Source organism: Microtus pennsylvanicus, chromosome 8, assembly GCF_037038515.1.
Source record: "Microtus pennsylvanicus isolate mMicPen1 chromosome 8, mMicPen1.hap1, whole genome shotgun sequence".
NCBI classification, from domain to species: Eukaryota; Metazoa; Chordata; class Mammalia; order Rodentia; family Cricetidae; genus Microtus; species Microtus pennsylvanicus.
In genome coordinates, this window is record NC_134586.1 from 78,242,279 (window position 1) to 78,258,172 (window position 15,894).

General features: G+C 38.3%; 1 protein-coding gene across 1 annotated transcript; it reads left to right on the forward strand.

Moving 5' to 3' along the window:
- The first annotated feature begins 314 nt into the window (after positions 1 to 314).
- On the forward strand, positions 315 to 1,205 carry LOC142855599 (vomeronasal type-1 receptor 48-like). The gene has a single exon (XM_075982057.1). It carries the CDS (start codon positions 315 to 317, stop codon positions 1,203 to 1,205), a length of 891 nt encoding a protein of 296 aa, XP_075838172.1.
- Positions 1,206 to 15,894: the final 14,689 nt, after the last annotated feature.

Genomic DNA, 15,894 nt, shown 5'->3' on the forward strand with positions numbered 1-15,894 from the left:
CTAAGACATGAGGCCCAGATGCAATACAGGAACACAAAGTATGCATTCTGTATAAAATGTAGCTGACAATGCATTTATTATGCATAATATGCTATATATACAGGAATTATGAGGAGGGTGCATAGAAATATATAGGCCATCTCCAGTCTTGAACACCAAAAGTAAAATGACAGATAAATCAAGGATGGGCAGATAAAATAGAGTACGATATAGACGTATTGACACAAGTCACAAGTTTGATGTATACTTTATTATTTTTTAGGTATATAAAATATGCTTCATCTATGCTTTCTGGATGATTACACTTCCCAATTATGTCCTCATTAAACAATGTCTTTTATTTCCAAAATGGAATTGGAGTCCTTGCCAATGTATTTCTCCTTCTTTTCTACATTTTAATAATCCTGTGTCACAGACCTAAGCCCATGGACCTGATCTCTTGTCAACTGACCTTCACTCATACAGTAATGCTTCTCACTGGAGGAGTTGTTTGGGTTACAGACATATTTGAGTCACAGAACATTGACAATGACATCAAATGCAAGACAGCGTTTTACATAAGCAGGGTGATGAGAGACCTCTCCATCTGCATCACCTGCCTCCTGAGTGTGTTCCAGGCTGTCACTATCAGTCCCAGTACCTCTTTCTTGGCGAACTTTAAACTTAAGCTAAAGAAGTACATAATCTATGCTTTCTTCTATATTTGGTCTCTCACTTTGTCATTCAATAGCTACCTGATCTTCTATGTCAGTGGTTTTAGCAATGTTAGTAAGACCAATCAGATGAAGGTCACTAAATCCTGCTCACTCTTCCCCCTGAGCTACATCATCAAGGCACTGAATTTAACAGTGACAACATCCATTGATATATTTCTTGTAGGAGTTATGCTGATCACAAGTGCATACATGGTGCTTATCTTGTTCAGACATCAGAGGCAACACAAGTATCTTCACAGCCTCAGCCACCTTAGATCATCTCCTGAGAAAAAGGCCACCCAGACCATCTTGCTGCTGGTGACTTTCTTTGTGGTCATGTACTGGGTGGACTTCATCATCTCATCCACTGCAGTCCTGTTATGGATGTACAACCCAGTCATCCAGAGTGTTCAGAAGCTTGTGTTGAATGTTTATCCCACAGTTACTCCTTTGGTACAAATCAGTTCTGATAATAGAATCATCAATATACTGAAGAATATTCGGTCATAATACCACCATACTGTGTAAAAACGTCATTTTTATTCTCAAATAAATGTATTTATTTTAATTCATATGGGCAATGTTGTGGCAGCTTGTGTGCATGTGTGAATTTTTGGTTCGCAGGGAGGTCAGAAGTGATCCTCAAATTCCCTGGACCTGGAGGTGCAGACAGTTGTATGGAATGGTGTTGGTGTAGCACCAATAATTTGTGTCTAAAAAGCAGACTTTTCATTAATTGTTTAATAGTCATATATTTAAATACAATTTTGTCATATACCACATACAAATTCTTGTGACATTTCTGCTGGCAAGTGGTATAGAGTCCTTTAAGTTCATTATACACCATAAGTTGAAATTTCTACAAGAATTTTCTGCTTCTCTTCTTTTTAATTGATATCATAATTGTACCCTTGATGTTGAGGCTACTCAATTGAACCTGCTTAGTGATACTGATATTTTTCTTTCTTTCAATTTTTTTATATTTTTTTATGACAGGGTTTCTCCGTAGCTTCGGAGCCTGTTCTGGAACTAGCTCTTGTAGACCAGGCAGGCCTCGAACTCACAGAGATTCACCTACCTCTGACTTCCTAGTGCTGGGAATAAAGGCATGTGTCACTATTGCCTGGTGCTGATACTGACTTTTAAGTTTTTCTTTTGAAAATATTTTAATCTACTCTCAGTCTTCAATAATTGTTTAAATATCTGATTGTAGTTTAAATCTATTTTCTAATTATCGTTTGTCTGGATCCATACAAATTATCTGAGTTTCAAATCCATTTTTCACTACAGTTACGTAAACCCTATTACATGAAGTTTTCATGTACCTCTGTATTTGCACTTCATTTCATCTATGCTTCCTGAAATATTGCTGGCAGATAGATATAGTTTATACCTATATATGAGCTATACAATGCATGTGTGTATGCATGTGTTTGTGTGTGCACAGATTAAGAATGTGTTTGAATGTGCACATGGTGGCCATTGTTGTTGGCTGTTGTTATTCATATGTCATTCTCCTTGAATTTTGAGAGGGCATCTCTCACTATGACAAGGGGCTTACCTGATAGGGCAAATGGTATCCCCAGGCATTCTTTGGTCTCTGCCACTACAACTCTGGGATAAAAGTGTTCACCACCATGCTCCAGTTTTTTCAAACATTATTCTGTATTGAAAAGAGGTTTGTTTCACACAATGTATTCTGATTAGGGTTTCTTCCTTCAGCTCCTCTCAGTTCTTCCCAAATCACCTCCAATAAACAACCCTAAAATAAAACAAAAGCAAATACATCAGAATAGAAAAAAAGAAGAAAAAGAGCTAAGACAAAGCACTAGAGAGAGTACATAACATATTCATCTTTTTGTGTCTGAGTTATCTCATACAAGATAGTGTTTTCTATTTCCACCCATTTGCAAGCAAAATTCAAAATGTAATGTTTTTGTTTTTTTTTTACTGCGTAGTAGTACTCTAATGTGTATATGTTCCACACTTTCTTTATCCATTCTTCCATTGACGGGCATCTAGGTTGTTTCCAGGTTCTGGCTATTAAAAATAATGCTGCTATGAACACAGTTGAACAAATGCTTTTGTAGTATGATTGGGCATCTCTTGGGTATATTCCCAAGAGTGTTATTGCTGGATTCTGAGGTACAGTGATTTGCAATTTCCTGAGAAACCGCCACACTGATTTCCAAAGTGGTTACACAAGTTTTCATTCCCACCAGCAATAGATGAGTGTTTCCCTTTTCCCACATCTTCTCCAGCATAAGCTATCCTTGGTGTTTTTTATTTTAGCCATTTTTACAGGTGTAAGATGGTATCTCCAAGTTTTTTTGATTTGCATTTCCCTGATCACTAAGGAGGTTGAACATGACTTAGTGTCTTTTGGCCATTTGAACTTTTTCTGTTGAGAATTCTCTGTTCAGTTTAGTACCCCATTTTTTAATGGGGTTAATTAGAATTTTAATGTTCAGTTTCTTTTTTTCTTCATATATTTTGGAGATCAGACCTTGTCTGTTGCGGGGATGGTAAAGATCTTCTGTCTGTTGCGGGGTTGGTGAAGATCTTCTCCCATTCAGTAGTAAGAAAAACATATGTAGATCCTCCTGGAAATTGGAAGCAAATAAGATCACTGGGCAAAAGTTGGGAGAATGGGGGTGGGGGTTGGGGTGTGTCTGGGGTTGGGTAAAGGTGAAACGGGGAGAGAGATGAGAAGGGAAAGACTGAGGGGGGCTTGAAGGGGTGGGAGGGTGGAGATGGAGGAAGGGCAGATAAAGGAGCAGAGAAGAAGTTTTCTACATTAAGGGAGCCATTTTAGGGTTGGCAAGAGACTTGGCTCTAGAGGGGATCTCAGGTGTCCATGTGTATGTCCCCAGCTAGGTCCTTGGGCAGCAGAGGAGAGGATTCCTGAACTGGCCTTTTCCCAGTATCACACTCATCATTATCTGGAATATCACCATAGAAACTTCACCCTAGGACAGATGGAGATAGAGCCAGAGACCCTCATCAGAGCAAGAGAGTGAGCTCCCAAGGTCCTGTTGAAAAGCAGAAGGAGGGAGAAGATGAGGAAGGAAGTCAGGACTGCAAGGGGTTGGTCCACCCACTGAGACAGTGTGCCTGTTCTAATGGAAGCTCACCAAATCCAGCTGGACTGGGCCTGAATGAGCATGTGATGAAACTGGACTCTCTGAATGTGGCTGACAATGGGGACTGTCTGAGAAGCCATTGCCAAAGGCACTGGGATTTGTTTCTCTGCATGTACTGGATTTTTGGGACCCTATTCTATTTGCATGCAAGCTTTCTAGGCCTGGATATACAGGGGAAGGCCTAGGACTTCCCAAAGGGCAGGGTTCCCTGCCCTCTCTTAAGATGGGAGAAGGAGGGACGAGCACGGGTGGGTTAGCAGGAGGGGAGGAAATGTATATTTTTGAATGGAAAAATAAAAAAATATAAAAATTATAAAATAGAAATAGCACAAGAAACACAAACAGACATAGAAACACACAATGTTTGTACACACCGGAATCTTAAAAAAACTGAAAAAACAAAAGTCACAATATCGCTGTTAAGGATTTGCGAATATTCCATTTAGATAATTTTTGTGCTGATTACCTACCAAAAGCATGGGAACTAGCCTTAAGAGTGTTTCATTTCCCTAGTGAGGCTCTCTTGAAGAAAACTAATTTTTCATTTGCAAGGGGCTATAAAAAGGAGATAGCTTTTAGATTAGGATTGTGATCCTGTGTCCACTTATCTCAGCTCTGGGACCCCATGTAGTGGAGAGTTGTGCAGTGCCTGTGCATGCTGCCACAGTCTCTGAATTTATATGTGTGTTGGTGTGCTGTGTTTAGAAGTTGTGGGAGCCCACGTGTGACTCAATTTTTATTTGGAGTCAATTCGGACTTAAAATACCATTTGAGTTCATGCTTGCCTGCGCTGCTTGTTTCATCTTCCTTGAGGGCTATGAAAAAGTTCTGATTAAGCCCATGGGAAAGAGCATTTTGCCCATCAGAAGAGGACACACTACCTAGTAGAAAGAATACTGCACATGCCAATCCTTAGGAACATCAAGATAGAATTTGAAACTTCTTACAACAGAACAGAAATGGTCTTGTGTTTAGATAGTGACTGTGCTGTGCTGAGCTTTGTTCTGTTTTGTATATACACAGGCTCTGAAATAAACTTGTGGCTGTACAGGGTAAGCTAGAAGTCCCCCAAATCTATCCTGTGTTTTCTGTCTCAATGTCTTTCAGTCTGACATTTCTTTAATCTTCGTGCCCTACCCCAAATCTCTCACCTGATTATGTTGGAGCAGTCTCTGATAAGACCTTGTTTTCTTGGTGTCTTCAGTCCCTCTGGCTCTGATATTCTGTTCACACCTCTTCCACAGAGTTCCATAAGTCCTGAGGGGCAAGATTTGAGGGAGATATCCCACGTAGAACTGAGTGTTTCGAGGTCTCATTCTGCATATTATCTGTATGTGAGTCTTCATATTTGTTCCCATGTGTTGTCAGAGGAAGCTTCTGTGATGATGGAGTCATTTTACTGCTATGTTATTAGAGCAGAATGTAGAAATTCTGCTGTATTTGTTTTTTCCCTAGGCTGTAGGCCTATCTGATCTCAGGTTTTTATCCAACCAAGCAGTGTCAGGTATGGATTTCATCTCATGGTGTGATGCTTTAAATTAAAGCAGATATTGGTTGGCTATTTATACAAGCTTTGTGCCACTATTGCAGAGGATATCTTGGAGGCAGGCAGGGCGCTGTATCTTGAAGAGTTTGTAGCTGGGTGTGCAGAGCACCCTCCAGAATGATGAACACTAAATCATAGGGGTGAAGGTCTAGATAGGCACCAGCTCAAATTTTCTCTGTTAAATGATTTGTGTTGGGGTTGTCTTCAGCAGAATGGCCTTACCACCAATTTGTGGAGAGTAACCAATGAATATCCTTGGTGATATCCTGGGTTTTGTGGGGTTTCCTTGGGGCCCATTTGCTGTGGGACAATGGTTTTACTCTATAAAGATTGTTTCTAGTATTTGTTTAATAGAATGCTGATTGGCCAGTAGCCAGGCAGGAAGAAGATGCAGGGCAAGGAGAACAGGAAAATTCTGGGAAGAGAAATGAGGCAGTGTGTAGTCATCACCCAGACACAGAGGAATCCAGACACAAAACAGACAAGATGTGACTGCTTTGTTGAAAATGGTACCAAGCTACATGGCTAATACAGATAATAATTATGTGCTACTACAAATTATAAGTGTTAATAAGAAGTCTGAGCTATTAGGCCAATCAGTTTATAATTCATGTAGACCTCTGTGTGTTTCTTTGGGATTAAATGGCTGTAGAACGGAGCGGGTCAGAAATATATTCTAACGACCATTTGTTCAACAACTCAATTAAATATAACCCATTCCTGGTACTAGAATCTACATTTGGCCAATAGTTATGTTCACTGGTGGCTCTGTCTCCTCTGTTATTTGGTTGTTTAATTTAGTTCACGTTCATTAACATATGAAAGTTTATACTGTATTATATTCTCATACAACCCCTCAAGGGTTCCTTAGTTTTAGTTGTCTCCTTCCACATTCCCTTTGTTTCCCCACTCTTTCTTCCCTATCCCCATTCTATTCTTCCCTTCCAACTCCCCTATCCAACCATTCATCCATCCATTCTTTTAGCCATCTAGCCAGCCAGCCAGCCACCAGCCAGCCAGCCAGCCAGCCAGCCAAATTCATCTATATTCCCTTCGTAAGGAAATGCATTCATTCTCTCTATTCCCCTATTATATTCCTAACCTCTGTGGTTATATATAGATTATAGCTTGCTTATCATTACATAAGAGCTCAGATCCACATATAAAAAGTGCATACTATGTCCAAGAGACTCCTAAAACATATAGCCTATTGCTATTCCCAAATATTGCTTATAATTGTTTCTTCACATTTAAAGGGGTGTATGCTATAGTGATTTGCATTGGTATGGATCTTGGTTTATTGATACAAATATAAGGTCAATTTTTTATGCTGTGTATATGTATATTTTGGTTTTTGATTAAGATGTTGTATTTGTATAGCTCATTTAAAAATGTAATGTATAATTAAGAAATATAGGTTAATAGAGAGTCATTTATAGTAGTCAACCTTTTAGTCATGTTAGTTAGATTTTCTAGATATACAAAGATGTATATTAGATAGGTATTCTTCACATTGTTCAGGGACCTCCAGAATATAACATTTAAGATGTTTAAGAACATAGGATTTTTCATGAGAATGAGACACATCTTCTCCTGGCAGCACCAATCAACTTCAAGAGGAAGATGGGCATCGAAGAGACTCCTTATGGAGATTAGTAGATGAACTGTACATGGAGGATCCACCGAGAAATCACTGCTGAACTTGTCTATAGGAAAGAAGACGATCCTTCAGGGTTCCTGCTTCAAAAGAGTCTGCTAGACATTCTGCAGGACACAGAAAAATGTGATGGCCAAATTGCAAGTATAGGTGGAACTGTCTTTAAAATTTTCTGCTTCATGGGAAAGTCTGCTGGACACTATGGGCCTGTGGTCTGAAGATTGGATGTTCCAATGGTACAGAAGAACTTGTGTGACTGTGCAGGCAGTGAGATGTCTCTGTCAATTCTAGAGTTTTGGAAGTTTCTTACAATGTACTTCCTGTTTACTTAGGTAATACTATATCCTTCTGGAGTCTTTGAGTTGAAGAATTTATAGTTATAGTTTTCCTTAGTTATGATAAAAGGTAAATTAGATATAAATATTGTAACTATAATTATGACTTAATACCTGTTTTGTTATATGTAATTTTACTATATTAAAGTTAAAACCTCATTTTTTATTTAAATTGAAAAGAGGAGGTGATATGGGAGTCCCCTTTGTGTGCCCAGTCATATGATGTAGTGTCAGGAGGCTGTGTCTTTGTAGCTTCAAAGGGAAAATGATGCACTTTGACTTTACTAACAGGATTGCAAAGGGTCATGACTCTCTACTGTACATTCACCAATTTTTTCTTATTAAAATTTTTATTGCTTTATAAATAATACCATTCAAAATGTCCACCTCCTCCACTCCTCCCATTTCCCTCCTGCTTCCCCACTTCCCTCTCCCTCCCTTTCTAGTCCTAAAAGAGAGCAGGGTACCTTGCCCTAGGGGAGGTCCATGGCTCTCCCCTCTTTCTCCAACCTAGGAGTGTATCCATCCAAACAGACTATAATTCCAAAAAGCCAGTTGATGCAAGAGACAAATCCCAGTACAATTATCATTGGCTTCTCAGTCCGCCACAATTGTAAGACACATCCAGAGATTCCAGTTTGGTCACATGCTCATTCAATCCCAGTCCAGCTGGCCTTAGGGAGCTCCCATTAGATCAGTCACACTGTCTCAGTGGGTGCACCAACCCCTCATGGTCCTAACTTCCTTGCTTATTTTCTCCCTCCTTCTGCTCTTCAACTGGACCTTGGGAGCTCAATCCCTTGCTCTGATGTGGGTCTGTATCTATCACCACCATCGCTGGATGAAGGTTCGTATTCATCTTTTTGGGTCTTGGTTCTCTCACTCAGGATAGTGTTTTCTATTGCTCTGTGGTGTGGTGAGCATTGAGTGTCCAACTGAACTGTTTCTTCAGTGCATCTTCAATGCTAGACTTTCACTCTTTCAACCAGAAAAGTTGGGCCTTTAGAAAGGAACAAAGACAGGAACTGTAGGTTTGAAAACTACTTAGGTGTCTCAGCTGGGGTTTGTGTACCTGTATTTAGGTAATCCATCCACAAGAATAGAAAGGAATCCCCAGATGGCCTTTACTCAGCCTGTTTTTTGAGGAATTTCATGGTTGTTAAGGTCTAAACAATACACTGAAGAAAAAAACACAGCAAAAAGACAAACAGTATAGTCATTTTAATGATAATGGTAACATTAGCAACATACTGTAGTTACAAAGTGGTGAAGAGCAATTTCTGCTCTTGCAGAAGATCTGTGCTTAGTTCCAGCACCCACATAGCAACCCATATTGCCTAACTCATTCCCAAGGCTCTTCTAGCCTTTGCTAGCTCAAGACATAAGCGATATACATGTAGACAAAACAGCCACAATTTATTTTTTTATTTAGTTTTGTAAAAAATAAAACAAACTATCTTTTTTTCACTCTACAATTCCAGTCCAAGTTCCCACTCCCTTCCTTCCTCCCACTCCATTCACTTGCCCCCTAACCACATACCCCATCCACTCCATAGAGAGGCTAAGACACATTGCTTTGCACAAGGTCCAAGGCTCTGCCTACTACATCTAGTCTGAGAAAAGTATCCATCCAAAGACAAAAGGTTCTCCATAAGCCAGTACAGGGAGAGGGATAAATCCTGGTTCGATTGCCAGTGGTCCCTAAGTCTGCCCCAGTCATGCAACTGTCAACTACACTCAGAGGGACTACTTTCTACCTATGTTTATTTCTTCCCAGGCTGGCTTGAGTTCATGAGATCCCATTAGCTCAGGTAGACTGTTTCAGTGTGTGTATCCATCATGGTCTTGATCTCCTTATTTATATTCTCACTCCTTCCACTCTTCAACTGGACCTTGGGAGCTCAGACCAGTGCTCTGATGGAGGTCTCTGCCTCTGTATCCATCCATTGCTGGATGAAGATTCTATGGGGACATTAAAGATATTCATTAGTCTATCTACAGGGAAAGGCCAGTTCAGAAACCCTCTCCTCTATTGCTTAGAGTCTTAGCTGGAATGCATCCTTGTGCATTCCTGGGAATTTTTATACAGTCAGGTTTCTTTCTGGATTTAACAGGGCTACCTCAATCAAGATATCTCATTCCTTGCTCACATTTCTGTCCTTCCTCCACCCCAACTATCCAATTCCCTCACATTCTCTTGACTCCTCTCTTTCTCTCCTCCTTTTTCTCTTCCATTTTCCCTTCATCTCCTAAGTCCATGCTGCCAATTGGGTCAGGCAATCTTGTCTACTATGAATCTATAAACATTTGTCTTAGGGTTCACCTTATTAATTAGCTTCTCTATGATCATGAACTATAGGCTCAATATCTTTTGTTTATAGCTACTATCCACTTATGAGTAAGTACATACCAATCTATATTTGTCTTTTTTAGTCTGTGTTACCTCACTCAGGATGGTGACTTCCAGTACCATTCATTTGCCAGAAAAATTCAAGTTGTCATTGATTTTTACTGCTGAGTAGTACTCTAAAGTGGAAATGTGCTACACTTTCTTTATCCATTCTTTAGTTGAGGGATATCTACGTTATTTCCAGATTCTGGTTATTACAATTAATGCTGCTATGAACATAGTGGAACAAATCAATGTCTTTGTAGTATGATTGAGCATCTTTTCGGTATATGGCCAAGAGTGGTATTGGTGGATCCTGAGGTAGGTTGATTCCCAATTTTCTGAGAAACTACCATACTGATTTCCAAAGTGTTTGTACAAGTTTGCATTCCCACCATCAATGGATGAGTGTTCCCCTTTCTCAACATCCTCTCCAGTATAAGCTATCATTGGTGTTTTATATCTTAGCCATTCTGACAGATGTAAGATCAGTCCTCTGTATGAAGTGTGGTTGGTGATAATTTTTTTCTATTCATTATGCTGCTTTTTTGACTTCTTGACTGTATGCTCTGCTTTACAGAAGCTTCCAAGTTTCAGGAGGTCCCATGATTTTTTGTTTCTCTCAGTGTCTTTGCTACTTGGGTTATATTTAGGAAGTGGTCTTCTGTGCCTATGCTTTGAAAGATACTTCCCATTTTCTCTCCTATCCAGTTCAGTGTGGATTGATTTATATTGAGGTCTCTAATCCATTTGGACTTGAGTTTTGTGCATAGGGATAGATACGGATCTATTTTCATTCTTCTATATGTTGACATCCTGTTATGCCAGTACCATTTGTTGAAGATACTTTCTTTATTCTCTTGTAAAATTTTAGCTTCTTTGTCAAAAAATATATAAGTGTGTGGATTAATATTCCTGTCTTCAATTTGATTCCATTGGTCAACCTCCCTGTTTTTATGCCAGTACCAAGCTGTTTTCATTATTTTAGCTCTGTAATAGTGGTTGATATCAGGGATGGTGATGCCTCTCGAAGTTCCTTTATTGTACAAGATTGTTTTGGCTATTTTGGGATTTTTGTTTTTCCATATGGAATTGACTATTTTTTGGTTTAAGGTCTGTGAAAAGTTGTGTTGTGATTTTGATGGGGATTGCATTGAATCTATAGATTAATTTTGGTAGGATTGCCATTTTTCCTGTGTTGATTCAACCTATTGAAGCACATGGGAGATGTTCTCATTTTCTGGTATCTTCTTCAATTTCTTTATTTAAAGACTTAAAGTTCTTGTCACATAGGTCTTTCACTTCTTTGTTTAGTGTTACCCCAAGATATTTGTGCTATTTGTGGTGTTTGTATAAGGTTTGCTTCTCTGATTTCTTTCTCAACTATTTTATCATTTGTATATAGGAGGGCTTCTGAATTTTTTGAGTTGATCTTTTATCCTACCACATCACTGAATGTATTTATCAGCTGTAGGAGTTTTCTGGTAGGGTTTTTGGTGTCTTTTATATATAATATCATGTCATCTGCAAATAACAAAAGTTTGACTTCTTCCTTTCCAATTTGAATCCCCTTGATCTCCTTTTGTTATCTTATTGCTATAGCCTTAACTTTAAGTACTTGAAGAGATATGGAGAGAGTTGACAGCCTTGTCTTGTTCCTGATTTTAGTGGAATTGCTTTGAGTTTCTCCCCATTTAATTTGATGTTGGCTGTTGACTTGTGTATTCCTTTTATTATATTTAGATATGTTCTTTTTATTCCTGATTTAAACAAGACCTTTATCATGAAGGGGTGTTGGATTTTGTCAAATACTTTTTCATGAGTGAGATTGGTCTTTCATTCTCTTTCTTAGTTGAGTCTTTGTGTGGTTTTGATATCATGTTAATTGTAGCCTCATAAAAAGTTTGGCAATGTTCCTTCTGTTTTTATTATGAGGAACTCTTCGAGGAGTGTAGTTTTTAGCTTTTATTGGAAGTTTTTGTAAAATTCTGCACTAAAACCTTCCATCCATGGTTTTTTGTTTTCTTTTTCTTTTCTTTCTTTTCTTTCGGGGGGGGGTGGTTGTAAGGTTTTTGCTGACAGGTTTTATTTCCTTGCAGTTTATAGATCTATATAAATTGCGTACATTTTCTTGATTTAATTTTGGTATATGGTATCTATCTAGAAAATTGTCCTTTTATTTTATGTTTTCCAATTTTGTGGAGTATAGGTTCTGTAGTATGCTTTAACGATTCTCCAATTTTTTTCAGTATCTCTTATTATGTACCTTTTTTCATTTCTGATTTTGTTATTTTGGATGTTTTCTCTCTGCCTTTTGATTAGTTTGGATGTGGGTTTGTCTATCTTGTTGATTTTATCAAAGAACCAGCTCTTTGTTGCATTGATTCTTTGTATGTTTTCTTCATTTTTATTGTGTTTATTTCAGCCCTCAATTTGATTATTTACTGTCTTCTGCTTTTCTTGGATGAATCTGCTTCTTTTTTGTTCTAGAGCTTTCAGGTGTGCTGTTAAGTCACTGATGTGATCTTTCTCCATTTTTTTAATTTTGGAAATTGGTGCTACAACCTTTTGTTTTATCACTTCTTTCACAGTTTCTCATTGGTTTGCTTACATTGTGCCTTCATTTTCATTGAATTCTAGGAAGTTTTTATTTTCTTTCTTTCCTTTTTTCTTTCTTTCTTTCCTTTCTTTCTTTTCTTTCTTTCTTTCTTTCTTTCTTTCTTTCTTTCTTTCTTTCTTTTTTCTATCTTTCTTTCTTTTCCCAGAGATAGTTCAGGGAGTTAACTGTTCAATTTTCATGAGTTTTTAGGCTTTCTGAGAGTAGTATTGTTGTTAAATTCTAACTGTAATCCATAGTGATCTGAGAAGACTTAGGGGTTACTCTATTTTTTTGTATGTGGAGGTTTGCTTTGTTGCTGAGTTTGTAATCAATTTTAGAGATGGTTCCATGAGGTGCTGAGAAGAAGGTATATTCTTTTATATTTGGGTGGAATGTTCCTTAGATTTAGAACTTTGAGACAACTCTTAGGGCATCTGAGTCCTGTCAGCATTAGTGATCCCCCCTCCCCTGGGAACCAAGTATCTAACAACTATACATGCACGTACTGAAATGTTGGGAAATCATTTCCCTGAGTACATCTGAATGTTCTCCAAATAGAGATCTGTTCCTGGAATTGGGGCAAGAATACCCTTAGATGTTGACTCAGTTCCTGATGTGTTGACTCTATTCCTCAAATTGAGTTGCAACAGAATTAAATCCTCTTGCTTTTAAATCAATTGCAGCGTGAGAGTGTTTTCTTGTAGTGGCTCTTCCTCAGTTATTGGACTAGGGTCCAACATTTGGTTTATTGGCCAGGAAAGAGTTGCCCCCAGACCCACTCTAAACCCACCTAGTTAGAGGTAAGGAAGAACAAGCTTGCTTTTATGTCTGTCTATTTGTTTACTGTGTTTCTGTTTCTGTGTAATTGTGAGTTAGTAATTTGAAAATTGTATCTGCATGGGGCTAGTATAGAAACAAAATCAAGGGGGGATAAGACATGTCCTAAACCTGTTGCCCAGCCCAGGAGGATGCTATGAGTACATTTTTGAGGGAGGGGCAACCAGGACACCCTAGTCCCTGGGAGGCATGATCTGCCTTCATCTGTAATTTTGGTTTTGCACTATGCGGCTTCTTGTTTTGATTCTGTCTGTCTTTTTTCTGTTTGTTTCTGTGTGTCACTTTGTCTTTGATAAAAAGGAACTGCTTGTAACCACCTGCAGAAACTCAGAGCCCAGTACTGGCCTTAGGGCCATCATCAGCTCCCCTTATGTCGATTCATAACAGTTGTCACTTATAACTATCTGACACAGTCAATACTAGGATGCCTTGCAATTTCCTTTGACAAAGACATTAATCCTAAAACTCTCCACTTTAGCCTCAGGCAGATTCTTAGGACAAGGCAGAAACTAACCATGTTCTTTGCCAAAGTATTACAAGAATGGTCTGTAGGCTATTTACTAATATTCATTTCCTCTAAAACCTCTGAGACTGGAGCCTCCATTGTCCCAATTTCTCTCAGCACTATTGTCTTCCGTGGTCTGAAGAGGATGGGCAATTAAGGTCTATCTACTTAAAGTGTTAATTGTTTCTCTAAACCAAATTCTCAACATTTTCCATATAACTCCAATAACTGTTCTGAGTTGAAAGTCTGGATATGTCACTGGAGCTGGGCAGGAAGATGGTAAGGTAAGCTGTAGTCCAATCCTAGAGTTCCTGTGCAGGGAAGGTAGGGGAGGCCAGACTAGGCTGATACACTGGTTCTAGGGCACAGTCTGAATTTGTTAGGTTATAATAAGGGTATGGATAAGAAGTTTGGGGTGCACAGCAAGATATACCCTGGTGACTGATATGGGAACTCTGGGTATAGAGTGGGTTATTGGGGATGGCACAAAGAATTGTCTAGGTAGGCAGAGGTAGGTAGGTTATGGAGGAAATCTAAAAATTAGTTGTTTTTCAGGTAGAGGTCTCATAATTTTCAATTTAGTGAAATATGTATTTTAAATGTATTTCTTTATGGTTTTCTAAATTTCATCAGTGTCTGTTCTTTCATCTTCATCTTTAATTGTCTTAATTTGGGTCTTATCTTTATTTCAGTTTGGCTAAGGGCTTTTTAGTCTTGATTATCTTTTCAAAGCACCAACACTCTGTTCATTGATTCTTCCAACTTCTCTTTAGTCCCTTCTCACCTCAACTCAAATTCATGTACTCTTATAGAATAAATTTTGTAAATACATTTCTTGCATAATTTTTTAAAAACTTAAAAATTTAAATAAGAAAATCATAAATTTCTGCCACAATGTTAATAATTTCTTTTGTTGTGGAGTATTTATTTACACTCTAAATATGGGTCTATGCCTAGGATACATTCTGATTGATTTAATAAGGAGTTAAATGGCAAATAGTTAGCAGGAGACAATAGGCAGGACTTCCAGGAAAAGAGAGAGATTAGGAGGATTCCACGATTGTTGTCATCATGCTTGGAGAAAGTTAGACTTGCCATACTGAGGAAAGGCACAAATCCATGTGTCACCATGTAGATTATCAAAAGTTGGTTAATTTGGCAAAAAGAGCTAGTTGAGGACAAGCCTAAGCTAAAGGCCAAGCTTTCATAATTAATAAAATGTCTCCATGTCATTATTTGGGGGATGGTGATTCAAAAATAATTCAACAAGTATGCTTGCAACAGACTCTTCCTTTCCTCAGCCTCTCTCCACTTTGTTCTGAGAGCTGTTATCTATAAAAAGATATTTAGGTTTACAAAATAAATTTCATTTTTTTGTTTTTTTCACTATTTATTTACTAAAAGTGCACATTGATGCCATACTGTGTATGTGGATGTCAGAGGTCCACTGGTAGAAGTTCTCTCCTTCTATCGTGGGTCCTTGGGATTGCATTGCAGTGATAAGAATTGGTGGGAGATGCCTTTACCCCTCAGATCTATCTTGTCCATCCAAATGTCACCATTTAAAAATCAGAGGGATATGAATTAAGAGAATAACCAAGGTGACAGTTATGATTAGGGCTGAAATAAAACTTTATGTAAATTATTAGAAGGGGACATTGACAGTTATGTGTTAAAAACAAGACTCTGCTGATTTCTACTTCTGAGTGTAGGATATAAACAATCCTGTGAGTACACTCACTGGAAGATGTTAAGGAGAAGGAATAGAAGAACAGTCCACAACTGGAGCCTGGAGGTTCATGCCTAAATTGTAGAGGAAAAAAACTGTTATGGCAGGGAAATGCAGATTGATCTCCTACTAGATTTGAACTTTCCATGGGGCAGACAGCTTTGAATTTCTGATCTTCCACTTTTGCTTTCTCAGTGTAGTAATTTATATATGTCCATTACAATGTTGGATTATGTGGCACTGGGCTCCAAAATCAGGGATTCATAGTTTCTAGGCATGCAGTCTAATCACCTGAGCTATGTCCCTAACTCCACAGCATGCTTTTGATGATAATACTGTTAAATCACCTCCTTTCTGTGCTCTCTGTAAGATTGCTTTTCCTAAGTGTGTTTGGATGAGTTTCTTAATTCTTAATTTTAACAAATGTGTTAATACATTCTAGATGAGTGCCTAAAGGAA

Bases quoted from the DNA above. Each gene is read 5' to 3' on its own strand.
- LOC142855599 (XM_075982057.1), top strand. From the start codon at position 315: ATGTCCTCATTAAACAATGTCTTTTATTTCCAAAATGGAATTGGAGTC.